A 17,149-nucleotide genomic window follows, 5' to 3' on the forward strand; every position below is an offset into this window, starting at 1 on the left:
AGGGGCTATGTGGCTGTAAAAGGGAGCATTATTGGAATCACCCTGCTACACATGGATGATCACTTTTTAATGCAAGAACATTGCAGTAAGATTATCACTATTCATACTGTAAGTAAAAAACTCTTCTGAATACACCAATCAGATTTCAGCAAAAATGAGGATCAGTCCAAAGTGAGATGGGCGCTTATATCCTCCCTCAGTGTTAATAGTCATAGATTGGTGCTGTCTGACAGACAATGTTCCATTTTATGCTGTCTGTGGCTGTGAAGGGCAGCTGAGAGAATTTTTTTTGCCAGAAATGGATCTCTTGGTTAAGGTTAGAAACAAAGTTGTGGTTTGGGTTAAAAGGAATGGATTTCTGTTAAAAGAGCTTTCTGGGGAAAAGCCTACAAAGACAACTTCTCCTAAGGGCCTGTGAAGGCCAAGCAGCAGGTTGGACTATGGACCATACACAGCCGAGGACCATAACCACTGACATCAGAAATAAAAAAATTACCTGACAGTTTGGCCTGGAATGAACCAGCTGTTCAGGGGTCTTCCCGAATTTCCTGATAGCTAATACTATAGTGAATACTATATAGAATTTATATTATTGTTGGATGAACTATTCTTTTAATGTGTTAATGGAAAAACAATATTTTACATAACACAATTTGAACATTAGAAGTGGACTTTTTAGCAACTGCCAGAATTATGGAAAAATAATTATATGTTCTTTAGAAGGAAAGTTTAATCCCAACTAGCTACTGAGATCCATGTCATAGTTTCTCAAAACAGACAGAAAATAACGCCCTGGGACAAAGACATGATAGCTGTCCACTGCATATGGTCCGTAGTGCACCACACAAAGCAGTTAATTTTTTTAAGTAACTGTTCTGATGTAACCAACTATTCTTTTTTTTTAGTAAATCATGCACTGACAAATAAAATATAATATAAATATATATAAGTTATTTTATTTCCTCTGTCATGAAGTTGTTATTCTACAAGATTTTGAAGTTATTTGAACTGCAGCCTTTTTGTTATATAAAGAAATTGTATAAAAAATAGAATTATAATAAGTGACATGATTCTCATTTCATGGTTAATACAACATAAGCTTTAACCGTAATAGAATAATTACTGCATTTTAATCTTATCAAATATTTCGATGATATGAGCTTGCTGACAGATTTTGAACACTTTCGCCATAGAAAATGTAAGAAATATTGAGTTCTGACCCTCGAAACCCACACAAGAAGAATAATTAAAAACATGTCAGCTTTAGATTTTTTATTACACCACAAGGATTTTTACAAAATTACACATTGTCCTAATGTCATCTGATAAGCCAGTACACAGAGCATCACATTCATAAAGGCACAATGAAAAACAAAATCACAAAATTATTTCTACATGAGCAGGTAACACACATTTTGTGTAATAATGGTAACCAAATAGGTGTTATTTTTTCACTTAGATTTTAACAGAGTCTTTTGTTTATACCATGAGGTATTTAGTTTAAAATGGGCAGTGGCGTTGTAAGGGTTCTTGACTGAGTCATCCAGTCTATGTATTGCTCTCTACCCATCTCTTCAGTCCTCTTGCCCATTGTCAGGATCCCTGCTGCTTGGTTCCTGGAGCCTTGGAGGAGCTGGTGGAGTCGGCTCTGCAAGCGATCATCTTCTCTCCGTTTACCCAGGGTGAGAATGCCAGCAGCAGCGTCTCCTGTGAGCGTTCCCCCCAGATTTTTGCTGCCAGAGCGACAAAGTAACACATGGAGGCGACAACTGCGAGGTGGTTGTCTGCAGCACTCAGACACGCTGTGAGCATCACAGGCCAGTTGAGACAGCAGCAACATCAAAACCAGCACCAGGACTTTCTGCTGGGCAAAAGAGATTCGTTTACACCCAAATGAACTGATACAAGAGTTCATAGTTAAAAAAAAGTACAGTGAATATGAGTCACTGAATTTCCAACAAGTGGATGCTGACATTGATTCATATACAAAATAAACCCCTAACCTCTGGTCAAAGATACATAGAGTATCACCACGAGCAGCTGTTAGGATAATCCATACATAAAGGATAAGAGTTACTGAATCTTGACTAATATCATACTGACATTTATTCCACATATGCATGGTAAACAAAATCATATCCATCTAACAGAGTGCATTTTTTGTAAAGTTCTTGATTGATTATATGGGCATAGTCATGACTAAGCATTTTGTCAAAATACTAAACAAATTATTTTTGTTTATTTTTAGAGAAATAAGAACAGAATGGCACATAGGCTCATCTGCAACCATTATCTGTAGATGTCGACAATAATACAAAGCACAAACATGACATAGAAAAAAGGGGCAGAGCCAGATGTTGTAAATATTCAGAGCAAACCTAGGGGGTTTGACGGCATGCGCCCCCTGGGTGATTTGTCTCATTTACTGCAGCTATATGCTCTATTTTCAAGCCATTTCAGATGATAGAATGTCGAGAAATCTGTACATCATTTGGGAAAAAACATGACAGTCATCAAGGAAAAAAACTCATCCTCTAGAGCTTACATTCTTTTTTCTATCTATTTTTCCCCAGCTGTCTTCATTAGTCTGAAACCACATCACAACAACTGTTGTGGATGATTAATTTTCACTCTGCCACCTAAAAAGGCAAGAATTGTCTGATCATACTATTTTCAAGTTATATAACATATTTAGAGTAGGGATGTGGCATAAACAGCATTAATAACCTCACAGAATGAATGTTTAGCTAACAAATCTGTTACATTTGAATTCATACCATAATAATCTGGACTGCTCTATTAAGGATCCCCAGTAACGGCAAATAAATGAGGTCTTTAATACTCTGAATTATGATCCATATTGACCCCCTGACTGAAAAGATGTTTTGTAGAAAGGGATGCACGACAGTTCCCTGTAAATGCAATATTATGATTTCACCATGTGAATTTAGGATCACAGTGACATGGTGAAACAATGTCAGGAGTAAAATAAATGCAACATTTTTTTCTTACATAAATACTGGAACTTTGAATAAAAATCAACATCACAAATGTATTAAAACACCTTTAAGTCACCTGCCTCTGTCCAGGTGAGGATTTCAAAGGATATGAGAAAGACCACAAACCACAAACAAACTCATGAATGAATAACCACCCTTAGGCATCTTTAAAAACTACAAATTCATCATGTTAAAGAAATGAAGCTGAAGCTGTCTTACCCTGTTAGACATGTCCTTCCCAGCAGCTGTCTGTAAGTTGGTGGGGACCCACGGCATCTTCTGGCTTGTATGAAGGGAAGCCATCTTCTTATCTCCCCAGGGGAAAGAACAAGTGTCCTTTATATTGTCCTGTGGCGTCCAAACCAGTGGACGTCATTCAGGCCAACCACAAACATGACACAAAACCACACATTCTGCTCTTTGCTCATTTGAGGGGTTGATGTCATGCTCGCTGCCATTAATTAGTCTCCTTCAGCGGATCATCTCCAAGACACTTCTCTGGACCTTTGATGAACTGCAGGTATTTCTTTGTGGTTGCGTGCCACAAGTTTATGAAGACATACCATTATGATGAGTGCTGAAGGACGGTAGTCAATTAGCTGATGTGTCCTACGAGTTCCAGAACATAAATATATATTTAAAGAAGCCCGGATGCCCTTTCTCAGTGCTAATGACAACCTCGTTTAAAAGTCATGCTTAATAAGATTCTATGGGCTTTATTCTCTCGTACAAAAGGCGCCATAGTGACATATCAAGACCAGTTTTGTCTTGCTCCTACATCGTATTTACCAATGTGATAAACAGTATTGATATACTACATAAGTCCACAGCTAAAAAGGACCCCAAAACTTCAGAAAGGATTATCTTAATTGAAAATATAGAAAGCTTTAGCTATATTCCTTTGGGAGACCGGGTACTCCAGTGCTCCCACATGACTGTAAACTGTAGAATACTGGCACACTCAGAGGTTAACGTAACAGAATGACAAAAATCACTTGAAAGCAATTATTGACTTTCTGATTGCTGTTTGTCATCTTTTTGGTCCTCACATCCTAATTTACATTAATAACTGTTGCCATCTTATGGACAACAGGAAGCATTGCTTTGAATAGACAAATATATATAAATAAATATATATATTTATAATAAAATAGATGGCCTCCTTCTTGTTTATTGATAAGAGGAGAAGATCAAGAGAATTAACAGTGCATCGTAGTGCATCAAAAGCAATCAATAAAGCTTTTAGAAGGCTTTATTGATTGCTTTACAGTAGGTTCACTGTGAAAGCCGCTTTCAAAATGCTCTGAAGAGCTGGTGATGTCAGTTTGAATGCAATCGAATCAGTCACTTCACTCACAGTCAGTCTCTGAAATATTTTTCAGTAAAATATCAGCACAGGTACTTATTGCAGACTTTAAAGTCAACTGACAGAGAATAGGCATATTTAACATTCTTGTAATGTGATGACTTAAGATCCAGACATTCAGAATGTTTTAAATGGGAGCCAGATTATCCACAGAGGTCTCCTCCTCTCTAAAACAAACAGACCCAATGATTTAAACCAGTAAAAACACTGAATAAAGCAGTTTCATGTTAGAAATCTGGTTTTACGATACCGTTTGGCTCGTCACAGAGTGGTGTCGGACATGAAAATGCTAATGACTGTATCTAGAACCAGTGTTTCATTTGTCCATTCTGGGCTACAGTAGAAGCATGGTGGTCCAACATGGCGTACGAAGACCTGCTCCCTATGTAGATACAGACGGCCAAGGTAATGAATTTTCAGGTGACTATACACTAAAGAAAATACACTTGTATTTTCTTTCATTTCTGCCAATATATACCCCTAAATACTACACAAAGGACCTATAAATACATTTTCCTGACTGTACTTATACACTCTTACTTATGTAACATATTCAATGCTGGTCTTTTACTAGTAACAGGGTATTTTTTACAGCATGGTATTAGTACCTTTACTTAAGTAAAGGATATGAATACTTCCTCCACCACTGCTCGTAAATTATACTTCCATGTATCCCCATTTCAACATCATTAAAAAGAAATGAACGAGAGGAGACAGGATAAACAATGAAGCCAGTTTTAATGGGCCACTTAAAGGAGCTCTTACAGAATCCACACTCACTTTGCAGTGAAACACGTCAGGTTATTGTTTGACCCTTGTGTTGTGGCACTAACCAGTGATCCCTCCCTCCTGTCCCACGTGTACTGGTTGTCCTGATCTGCACCACAGACCAACAGGTGTCAAATCACTGTATATGCAGAAGTAATGTTAAAAAAAGAATCAGAATATCAATAGAATTAACAACAATTATTATAATATCAATCATTAATGTCTGTGTCTGCAAGAATTATTATAGCAATATAGTATATGTTCCCTTCATACATTTTACATACACTTTACATCTATATTCACTTTTGTGTTTTTATTGACAGCAGTACCATGTTCCTGTTGACCTCTAACAAGCAAGGTCAAATATTCCAGTTGTGATTGGCTGGTGAGCTTACGGACGTGGGCTAGCTCCACCCCGGGGACCAAAACACCGACTCACGTACAGTAACATCACACACAGCCCCTGGGGAAGAGATGAGGAGACCCTGTGGGGAGAGTGCAGGAATTGCTGGAGAACTTAAATCCTGTGGAATGACACGGGAGATGTGTGGGGGCTTGACACCAGCAAAGGATGCAGGAAGAGCATCAGTGTGACTGAAAACATCAACAGCTGCAGTTTGTTTTCCTATTTTGGCTCTATGGCTTCCTGATTTGTGCTGAAATGGACATCTGTGAGTGACACCTACAGAGCTCAGCCTAGTTGAGCTGCTCTACATTGTACACTTAAAATGAAAATGGCATCCTCCTCATCAAAAGGAGTGAAGGTTTGCACTTATCTTTACGTCTAAGATGGAAGAGGAAGAGTGTGAATAAAAAAAAAAAAACCTCAAAGACATGCCGAGACGTCTCTGAAAATGAAAAGGCAAATTTGTGGCAGAAAACGCCAATGTGAGGTAAAGCCTGTACCCACAGAGCTAGAGTACATAATGGAGGGGCGTGTAATTAGCACTGCCCAAAGAGAGACATCTAACTGATCCATCTACCGAATGCATTCCTAGCGAAAACACACACCAGAAGTTTGTTACCAGCTGTTACCCTTTTGGCTTTTCACAAGAGAGAAGACAGAAGAGACCTTAACTTTCTGGCTCAGATGGAAGATTATCTTCCAAATCTACGGCAGAGAAAAGTAAACATCATCTTTCCAGTTTTCCATTCTGTTTAGAAATGTGTAATTAAAGTGTGAGGTCTCTCTATCTTTTCTCCTTCCGCCCTCTGGCCAAATCAAACCTCCTCTTTTAGACTTGTGTCTCACTCCTAACACGACGAGTCTTCCTCACCATCATCATCTCCTTAATTCTCTCAGCCACCTCCTCCATCTCCCTTTCGATACTGGTCTCCCACTTTTCCTCTACGCCCTTCTCCATCTCCTGCTCTCTGTCTCGCTTTGGGTAGGATTCTCTGTGGGCACAGGCTGCGGGTCAGCAGGATCCCGCAGGATCGCCACTGACCATCTCTTTCTCAGGGGTGGCATCCAGAGGTCCTGCTGCCCTCTGCTGCTGGCTCTGGAACTGAAACTGGAGCTGTGGGAGGGGTGGGGGTTGGGTATAGGCAGGCGGTTTCGAAACAGTTTGAACCAGAGGAAGAGCTGGTAGCTGGGGATGTTGTTGGGGAAGGGGATGAAGGTAAGCCTGAGGTGCTGTTTGGGACTGGGGCTGAATTTGGGGCGGGTGCAGTGGTACAGGCTGTGGGTGGGCCTTGGCCTGAGGCTGTTGCTGCATCTGGACCTGCTGTGGCTGGTGGTGAGGATGGTGCTGGAGCTGTGGGGAAGCTGCTCCGTTCTTGCTGAGACCACAGGACTGAGCTGCACAGTGGATCTGACGCAGAGTGTCCAGTGCCTCACTCTTAGCGTGCTTCAGTAGGTCTGCCTGGCCCTGAGATTGAGACAGATAGAAGGAGATATACAGAAAGGCCGCTTTGTCAGCAACACACAATCATATCAGTTTTAAAGGCAACAAAAATAGCAGGAAACCTTTTAAACGTATCTGAGTTAGATAATATCATCTAACTCACTGGTTCCCAACCTGGGGTCGCCACCCCCGCTTGGGTTCGCCAAAGTTTTCCAGGGGGTCACAAGGCCTTCTGGATTTTAAAGGGTGTACGAAAACTTTAAAAAAGAACTAATAAATACGGAGCTATTTTTAAAGTTTACATTATCATTCAAAATACAGATCTTAGAAAATCTCACAGAATAAGGGCACAGTGAAGACCTGAACACAATATTTACAGAGCTTAACTCTCTGCTGAACAGACTTGTCCTGCAATAAAAAAGCACACAGTTTAAACAACCACAGAGCAAACAGAACAATGGCCAAGTGTCAGGGAGAAGAAAACACTGAATTTGTCTTTGATGCAACATTCCGAGGAAATAATCTGGTCAAAATTAATTTAAATCACGCATTTTGCAAACTTCCTGCAGTTACTGTATTCACTGTTTGAGTTAATTGTACAGTTGTTCTGTACTGTTTATGTTGTGCAATAAATATAATATGAAATATCCATAAAATATGCCAGTTTACTCAACAACACAAAGGGGGTCCTTTAAGGAAAAGTTTGGAAACCTGTGATCTTGTTCTTTGTTACCTTTTTTTGGCCTGATCTCTTCTAAAAAAAAAGATTTTCATCTCAAAATATAAATAAAGATGAAATAAGGGGGTAAAATCAGATAGAAGTGGTACAGCACAATTTCTCCTTAGTGTATTAACTTATACGATGCAGAAGGGGGCAGTATGAAGCCAGTCAATGAAGGCCTTTGGGTTGCATGCCAGCCCTTCATACTGCTCCTCTCAGCTGGTGAATAGTGCTGTCATATGGTGATAATATTATACTACATTTCTGCTCTTTATTTGGGAGCACCCCAGAGACGAATCCCTGCCATATGTGGAGGAAGTGGTCAGGCCAGGCATCCTGCTTTACAGCACTGTCAAGTCAATCTGGGCCACTGCCATGGCTGCCTGCCACCTTAAGCTAGCTGTCTCTGCCATGTGGAAATGTGGTGGAGTCTTCTCCACAGGCGGTTATTTGTGTGTGAGAGGTGCTTATATTATTAGAACTGGCCAAACAAAAAAAAGGAAATATCTGACCACATGCTTTTAAAAACTCTCTCCACCTCTACAGTCTTAAAATCCTTCACTCTTACCCTCAGGCCTTGCAGCCTTGCTGCACACACCCCTCTCTTTCAGCCTGTCCGGTCTAACACTTTCTTTACTCCTCCAACATCTGTTCACAAGCAAGTTGAAAGCAGTTCTTATCTGTAAATCTGTACATTTTCCCTCCCTCCTACTGAACTTCACTCTGGACTCAGTCTGACCCACCTTGACAGCTCGTTAAGTTAACATCCCTATGAGGAGGCACAGGCTGACCGGTACTGCACAACACAAAAGTGCACTGTAAATGTTGAAAGGCAGGCGCAGCACACTCTGACATATTGCAAAATGAGTAAAGGTGCTGCCCTGCACACAATGCCCCAACGCTCTATTCCCAGGTGACGTTAATATGCTGCAAGTGGCCTTTTACCTGAGCCACTCCAGCACGCAAAACACAAGCATGAATAAGTCATATATCTGAAAAAGGAAAAAAAAAAAAAAAAAACAGAAATTATGTAAGTCATGACTCACCAGGCATAAAATAAGACAGTGAGAAGACGGTTCTGTGCTGCAAGAACCAAATCACAACAGCTCCTGTGTTTGGGTAAATTCACCCCTACAGCTGGCCTAAAACTATCCACAGGGGGCTAAGCCCCAGCAAGGGCAGCCACCAAATCCCGCTACTATATCCTCATTAAATTTTCTCCTAATACCCCACTTGTTTACCAAAATCAGCGCACCCCTTTGATAGAAATCGGACAGTCAAAAACCAGCCTTTACTGTGTAATGTTTTGAGGTGGTAGACCTAGATAAAGAGTGGTATGTAACAGCAAAGCATGAGCAGGACCGAGAGCCATGCATCTCGACTTGAACCATTATTTATGGACTCAATAAATGCGTATTTGAATCATCATGTATATAGAACAAAATAAATCTGTGAGCTCAATGGTGAACAGTGCCGTACCAAGCACAATTAGTGTCTTAGGCAAGCTCCCCCTTGTGCACCCCCCCCCGCCCCAACTTTTATATTTACTGTATTTATTATTAACAAGAAGAATAGCTAAAAAGAAATCGACTCAATAAACAACTATTGTTCTTGTACTGTGCCCCAGATGGCTTTTTGCCTTTTTATTTTCTCTTACTATAATGCTTTCCACATACACTCCACCATTCCCCTTATTTCGAGGGGTGGGAGGCTGGGAGGAGCCTGAGGCGGTTATCTATGTTGCCTATAGTAAGATCCGTCACTGAGAGTAAAATAACATAAAATGTGTGCCGGCAGGACAAAAGGGAGCCAGCGTTATATTGGAAATCTAAGCTACTTTAGCAGAGGCGCGATTAGTTATGTAATGCAATGCCTAAAACAACAGTTAATTACAGTGGAAGCTGACAATGGTGAGTGATTTGGGAGACAACAAGAATCAACATGTTTTTGGAGCCTGTTATTCTTCTTAAAAAGCAACTACAATATGCTCGACATTTGCTTCAAAGCCTCCTTTTTTGTCTCTCTGGTTTTGCTTTTCTCTTGACAGCAAGGCACGATGAGTGACAGGGTGGTATCACTGGTAGAAATGGGGCAAATATCCACATTCACCATGACAGCTCTGATGTGACTGTAACTGTCAAAGTGAGGGCGAAGAGGGAGTTGGAAACAGGGAGAATACACAAGTCTTTCTCCCTCACTCTTAGTTCCTCACAGCTTCCTCACCATCTACCAGCGAGCTCTTCCAGGCCTGCTGAGAATCTGAAGAGGATGACAGGTGAAATAACTGCACATGGCTGCCAGCCTTGGCAAACATGCACCAGGCTCTCACCAAATGTTCAGTATGAGACACAGCTTTACAATCGAAGAATGGGAGGAGGAAGGAGAGGAGGAGGAGGAGGAGGAGGAGGAGGAGGAGTCATGTGCACGCCAAGATGCCTTCATGTAGAGACTGTGGCTCATCGAAGACATTAGAGGACTGGGGAAGGACGAAAGAGGGATCTGTGTGTTTGGACAGACAAGGCAGGGATGGGAGGAGTTCAGGGAGTGTGAGTGAGAAGGGATTATGTTTGGGTGCCCACCTGTTATGCCATTTCGCAATTCCACAGAGTGCTATGAAGCTTAATTAAGATAAATCTGGCTGTTGCACATACGACTGCTGTATTAGTGCAAGAAACAAAGCAGGAACATTAATACTTCGAACATTTTTAGTGCTATAGCCATAACCTTCACCAGTTCTGAGACATCTAGTCAGTTAATCAATGAGTCAAAAATGTTGGGGAAACAAATCTGATAATCTGTTAACCATTTAGGTCTCTCTCTCCACAGCTAATTTCCTAAACTACAGGACCAATCAGCCTCATATTTTGTGTGCACACTTATGACTGTAGGCTCAAGGACCTCTCATTGTTGTGATGATTCACAATTGTTGAAAAACCTGTTTTATTGACTATTTTATACCGTCCCTGACTGCTGACTCCTCACTCTTCTTAAAGTTTTCTAGAAATCGGCTCGGCTAAAATCAACAAGCCGAACAGTCTGTTAAGGGCTACATGTTGGCCTTTGTCATGGCTTGAAAATGGACTTTCAAGTTTGGTCTGAATCTGAAGCAGAACATCTGCAGATTAACTCCATACCCAATATGTTATGATCCACTTAAGTTAGGCACATTACAAGATGAATTACTACCCGTTTTTGTTATCTTCACCGCCATCTTCACTAAGCTAGGGGGAACAATTGGGTGAAGCTGCACCGTGTTCGGCTGCCATAGCTGTGACCCAGTTTTGTTCCATCCACCGCATAGCAAGCCAAGTGTCTTGCCTGCCCAGTTAGTAGACCTGCAGATTTGTTGATTTGGTCATTTCTCCTTTGATCTAATTAGTGACTTTTTTGTTTCCAGCATCCTAAATTTGAGAATTTGCAGCTTTTAATATTCTTTTCTATAATTATAAATCAAATCTATTCAGACACTTAATAGGGGAAAACAAGCAATCTTAAGCTGTCACATTGATTTCTGGGAACTTGTCATTTTTCACTATTTTCTGCCATTTTATAGATGAACCTATTAATCAGCTCATTGACAAAGGATTGATAAAACTAATTGTTAGTTGCAGCCCTAATCGTTAGTATCTAGGCAAACATGAAAAGGCAAAGAAGCATCAAGCAATCACACATCTACCTAACCTGGCACTCAAGCAAAAAGCTCAGCCAAGGGAGCTTCTCCACTCAATACTAAATGATTTCAGGGTGATGAGTTGAGATAAAAATATCCTGGCTGCTCAGTCCTTACTTAGCAAAACAGGCCCACTGTGCAGAGCACAGTCTGAGCAGCATGTGGTGTTTATCAGTCCTGGTATTACCAATGGTGTTCATAGAGGCAACGAGACAAGGGCATTAGGAAACCTTATCTCACCGTGTCATGGGGCAGGCATAGACAAGAAAGCATTTTGCTGAGCATCATCTTCAAGGCATGTCCAAGGGACCCAATGTACCCTTATGAGAAATAATAGCATGGCATGTGTGTGTCTACAAACAAGTATGAACAATCGTATCATGTCTCGTCAAGACAGTTGCATGAGCAAATAAATAAAACAGTGTTCGGCATCAACAGTAATTAATTAACAGATTAAGGGATTAGAGATGAGGCAAATACAATTAGCCCAGAGAGCTTTCTTAAGACACCATGTACTTTAATCACAGCAACAGAATCTGGGAATGCTTATTCAGCTGATTATAGTCTCTAAAATAATCTCACATGTTGACATCAATCAAAGGTATTAGCCAGTGCTTTACAGAGGCTGGAGGTATGTTGTGAAATTATACAGGGTTTTGTTGTGCTGAAAGCCACATGCCAGCAGGTGTGGTTCAGTCTATCTCACCTTGAGGACAGTGATGTTCCAGGCGTAGCTCTCCATGGCCTTTTGAAGTTTGCGGCCTTTCAGACCCTCCTTTGCTCCAATGCGATGCAGGTCCTCATGGAAGTCCAGACCTGCACACAGAAAGACAGACGGACACATGATGTGTGAATTATAAATAGAACACGCAATATTAGGTTTGGGTCAGTAAAGCCAAAAAAAGGACCGCAATGAAAAAATGACATATAAAAAAGTCATTGTCTGTTAGAGTATTGTATTTACATTCGCCTGTGTGGCGTTTGCATGTTCTCCCCGTGTCAGCGTGCATTTTCTCCCGGTTCTCTGGCTTCCTCCCATAGCCCAAAGACATGCAGTTTAGGTTAACTGGTGACTTTAATGTGAATGTGAGAAAGAATGGTTGTCTGTCTCTATGTGTCAGCTCTGTGACTGTCTGGCGGCCTGTCCAGGGTGTACCATGCCTCTCGCCCAATGTCAGCGGGTACATCCTAAACCCCCCCCCCCCCCCCCCCCCAAATCTGTACTGGGATAAGCAGTTACAGATAATGAATGAATAAAAACTGACAGCTGCTGTTGTATTTTATGCTATGTATCAATGTATTATGTCTAGTTTTCTATTTCTTATCTGATACCTAACTGTATGTACTGTATGTATGCATGTGTGTGTACGTCTATGCATGCGTTTAAATGAATAACCTGTTTATGATAGGGTTTTTGAAGTATCCTGTTTATGTCTTTGACCATGTAAACACCATATTCCATTTACGAGAAACCTAAATATGCTAGCTGAAGTACTATGAAAGAAACCAGGATGTATAAGGGGAATATAAATAACCCAATTTCTGTCCTCATGTAAACACCGTATCCAAATCTGACTATAACCAGGATAAGCTACAAAAACGGGTTATTCATGTCCATATAATCGCACTCTATATCACTGGTTCTCAAACTGTGAGGGGGCTCCCCTGGGAGGACATAAGGCCACTGCAGGTGGAGCGTGGATTACCAGGGCAAAAAATATGGAGTGAAACAAAGTTGAATATGATTTATTTAGAGAATTTAAAAAAACACTGTATATTCATGAAGGGGTGCATATGCATGTACACGAATGGGCTATGTGTATTTCTTGTTTCTTACTTACAGACCTATTGTACATTGTAGGGATGAGCCACAGCATGGTCGTATTTAAGAGCAGGAGTTAAACAGAGAGTGCATACGTCCTCTACATATGTTCTTTTATAAGATACAAATGCCAAGACATCAAAATACCTTTTAAACTTACAGAGCATTTTAAGTAGGGAAGATAAAATTCCAAATATTTTGAATGATCCTTAATCCTTAAAAGGTTTAAAAGGCTCACTTTTTTCATTTTTGCATTGTGCAACACAAAGTCTGCAGAACAAAAGACATCTAGTCAATGCAGTCTCAGAATGTGCCAAATATTTTGAATGATCCTTAATCCTTAAAAGGTTTAAAAGGCAGACCATTACTAATCCTCTGGGCTTTAAGAACAAACTCCTCCTAAAGCTGTATGTCTCAGCCTGCTTGTCAGTCTGTCCCTGACAACTGACCTTCTGCTTTGATTCACTGCAAAGACATTGAAGGCACATAATATGCGATAATGCACAAAAGCCCATCATCAAAAATCATTTATTCTAGTCATCAGCTCTTTTCAGTCACAAGTATGATGTGTATGACAAGTGTTTTTACAAAACAAGCTCTGTTGAATAATATGTATTTAACAGACTTATATGATATTGAATAATACAATTGTTTGTTTTTTATTTAATGCTCTGGTTACAATTTGCATGATAAAAATATCTAGTCTTGCAGTTACATTGTCTCCCTCTACACAAATTTATGCATGCATCAGAGCTCAAAAGCACAAAAACCTCCAAACATGTGTGTGCACATGTACAAATACATGCATTGGCCTGCTCATCTGATTAAAACCATCAAGGCAAGGTCAGTGTAGAGAACTATAGTTAAATATTTGAAGGTACCATGAATCCATGTTAACCCAAACGATCAAAAATACAGTATTTTAAGCCACAGCTCACTTTACTCACATCATCTGAGCCACCCCTGCTGTACACCTCAACACAAATTTCAACCCAGTTGTCTTTGAACCACACCAAACATATGCAAATGTAACTCGGGCAACTTGACATAATTGTGTTTGACACTTAAAACAAGAACAATTTTCCAAAATAATCTGCAGCACACTTAAAACAGATCAAGAGGTCAAGAAGCAAATGCAGAAAATATGATCTCTGGCCTTCAGTGCCCATCAGACTCAACCCTTAAAAAGAAAGAGCCAGGACCCCTGTTGTCCTTTAATTTCCATATAATTGCTGATGTAGAGCCATTGCGGAATATCTCTCTCTGAGCCTGAAAGTTGTGTTAACAGGGTTTAGGGCTGATTTGATCTTGTAATCTGGTGTAGTTAATGGGCTGCTGCTGGTGCAGAGCTGAGCCAAGGCGATTGCAGGACTTGGGGAGAAAAGCAGGCAGAGAGCTGAATAAGAGATGAAATTAGCTGGAGGCGGCTCATTGCAATACAGCCTCTTCAAGCATTTAATTTCCCAATTATTAAGCATTTCCTTCCCCCAACAGTCACACAGTTGCTGTTCCTTACTGTCACTTAAACTGATAATAATAAACAAAATGTGGCCCCCTAGCACACTCTGATGAGATGGGATCTTATGCGATGCTCCTCTACTGGAAAGAGAAAGAGTAAGAGTGAGGGGGTGCTTAGACAGACGGGAAGACAGAGGGGACAACATGTCTTTTCTGAGTAGACACACACATGCAGCCACAAAACCACATACACACCTCAGTAAAGGCTCACAGTCTCTGCATAGAGCAGTTTTTTGCCTTTGTAATGAGTACTGCAGTAGCACCTCTTATGCTCCACATACACATACACAGAAAATGAGACAGCTACATGCAGAGAGAGGGAGGGAGGGAGAGAGGAAGATAAGTAAATAATAAAATCAAACAGAATATCCAAACAGGATCTGATGAAAAGAAATGATGAAAACAAAGATGGGAAAGGGGCTGAGGAGGAGATACACATAGCCAGATCAGTGTGTCATTAATTTATCAAGTCATACACACTGCAGAGCCCAGTCAGAGCCCAGTATCATCATTGCAAACAGAGGATGGGATTTTCCAGCAGCTGATGAGCCTGGAAAACAATGACAGTACAAAGGCAGGGAAGATAAAGGAAGGGAAATGCCTTCATTCCTTGGATCCCCATAGTAATGGATGCCACATAGACTCAAACTACACCAACAAAGTTGGAGTGGTCAGTTACAGGAGAGAGTCATCAATAAATAAGCACAGTCAGGCTTGCAGAAAATGCAGCAGCTCCCTAACTCGTACAGTGAGCTTGCACCTGTTCAGGGCAGGCTGCAGGGCTATAGTCAAATGAGACACCTGAATGCCTCACAACTTGCAAAATGCAAAGAGTTGCATGTTGTATCAATAAATTAATTAAGCCCTGACTCCTCCCTAAGGTAGCAGGTGTTCCACCTAGCATCTATAACTCCAAGGGTTTTCTCAGCCTTTCAGAAATATATATCTAAAGGGATACTTTGCTGATTTTCAACCATCTTTGTATCATAACAATATAGGTAGTAAATTAACTGTAGTAAACCTCCCTTCATATTACCAGCACCGAGCTCTCCCTGCTCATCTTCTAGCTCAAATCTGCTGGATAACCTCTTTTGCAACATCCAGTGGAATTTCGCTGGCTCTGTGGCTGTCGCTCAAACTACTTGTGCTTCTGCAATTTTGTATGCCTTCAAAGATATTCTATAACAACAGATAACACATTGCAAGCTGCAACAATGATATGTAATGGTATACACTTCTGGTCTCCTAAGTAGGCGCAGGCATCTCTCACCTGCATACCCCCACGCAAATTTGCAAATCCTGGGATAGGAAAGGAATGACCTGCCCTAAGCTCCCCATGACTGGCTGGTACTTGTTGCCTTTGTTGGGTAGAGTGGTTAGGTTTAAGCAAGTGGAATGGGATTGATTAGAGTTAGGGTAAGAATGTCAGGGAAAGCCAATCAGAGGCAGAATAAGCCAGAGTAAAGTGGACCATTCCTTTGCTATCCTAGGATTCACAAATTCGCCACCCCACCTCATTTTGAATTGTTGTGAACATTGTGTGGATGCATGAAAGCAGATTAAAAACAACACAACACTATGTACACAGCAAATTAATGTTGTTCCTTATTTCGTGGCTCATTTTTCAACTGCGAGCTTAATAGTCTATCTGATATTTACCCAGTTATTGCCAGATCTTGCAAAAGTATGTTGCTAAAGAAGATATGTGGCTTGTGAAAAATAGATACAATATTTACTTCCTGGTCATGACGCATGCCATCACACAGATCATCGGTCATGATCCTGCTCCTGTTCACTTCTCCCAATGGATTGAATAGACTTGAAGACCTACTGCTAGTCTCCTGAAGGGGTGGGATACAGATACAAGAAATTATTCTCAAGTGAGCAGTCTTGGTTTATCAGTGGTCTCTGATATCCACAACTACGGTCACAAAGAGTATAGAGGTGGATTGACAAAAAGAGCTACCCCTCTCTCTCAAACTCAGATGAAACTTATCAAAAACTAAAACTAGGCATCGCCGGTCAAACACAAACCAAGATTCTGTTACTATATTGCCTTTTGATCACCTACAATGTCTTTCGAAACATATTGAAAATGAGCTTGTATGGCTAAATCTGGCACATTTACGTGACTTAAGTGATCATGTTAATTAATGTGCACTGTCCCTTCTTAAATAAAATAAACATAAACATAAACATTTTAGGGCACTGTTTGGATGTGATACGAGAATTTGTGAACAGGAAGTGGGTGCCACGTTTCCTGTATTGTAAAAACGGAGGCTGAAAATACTGAGAATAAACGCTAAAAGTAAGCAGTGTTGATCAAATATGAACCAAAATTCTGTTACTGTGTTTTCAAATAAGCATTTTAGCTTACAGTTTATCTGTAATTCATGATAATTTGTCACCAGCCAGCTCCTGTACTGTTTCCTATATTG

The 17,149-nt window shown here is 40.6% G+C and overlaps 2 protein-coding genes across 2 annotated transcripts in view; both read right to left on the reverse strand.

The window, feature by feature from the left end:
• Positions 1 to 1,495: 1,495 nt before the first annotated feature.
• Positions 1,496 to 3,658, reverse strand: hcrt (hypocretin (orexin) neuropeptide precursor). Its single transcript, XM_049561362.1, has 2 exons — positions 3,219 to 3,658; positions 1,496 to 1,861 (listed from the first exon to the last, which is right to left on the reverse strand). Exons 1-2 carry the CDS (start codon positions 3,300 to 3,302, stop codon positions 1,496 to 1,498), a joined length of 450 nt encoding a protein of 149 aa, XP_049417319.1. The 5' UTR covers positions 3,303 to 3,658.
• A 1,443-nt stretch (positions 3,659 to 5,101) lies between these two features.
• The window catches only part of plcl5 (phospholipase C like 5), an 80,991-nt gene continuing 68,943 nt past the window's right edge, over positions 5,102 to 17,149 (reverse strand). The window contains exons 5-6 of the mRNA XM_049561378.1: positions 12,078 to 12,187; positions 5,102 to 7,004 (exon numbers count right to left, since the gene is read on the reverse strand). Of these exons, the coding sequence (XP_049417335.1) occupies positions 6,552 to 7,004; positions 12,078 to 12,187 (563 nt within the window). The 3' untranslated portion in view covers positions 5,102 to 6,551. The remainder of the gene's footprint in view (positions 7,005 to 12,077; positions 12,188 to 17,149) is intronic.

The sequence above is a fragment of the Epinephelus fuscoguttatus genome, linkage group LG19, assembly GCF_011397635.1.
Source record: "Epinephelus fuscoguttatus linkage group LG19, E.fuscoguttatus.final_Chr_v1".
In the NCBI taxonomy this organism is placed as follows: Eukaryota; Metazoa; Chordata; class Actinopteri; order Perciformes; family Serranidae; genus Epinephelus; species Epinephelus fuscoguttatus.

Excerpts from the sequence above, each read along its gene's own strand:
- hcrt (XM_049561362.1), bottom strand. The coding sequence starts at position 3,302 with ATGGCTTCCCTTCATACAAGCCAGAAGATGCCGTGGGTCCCCACCAAC. Across the intron at positions 1,862-3,218 it reads GGAAGGACATGTCTAACAGG|AAAGTCCTGGTGCTGGTTTT; the intron begins GTAAGACAGCTT and ends TTTGCCCAGCAG.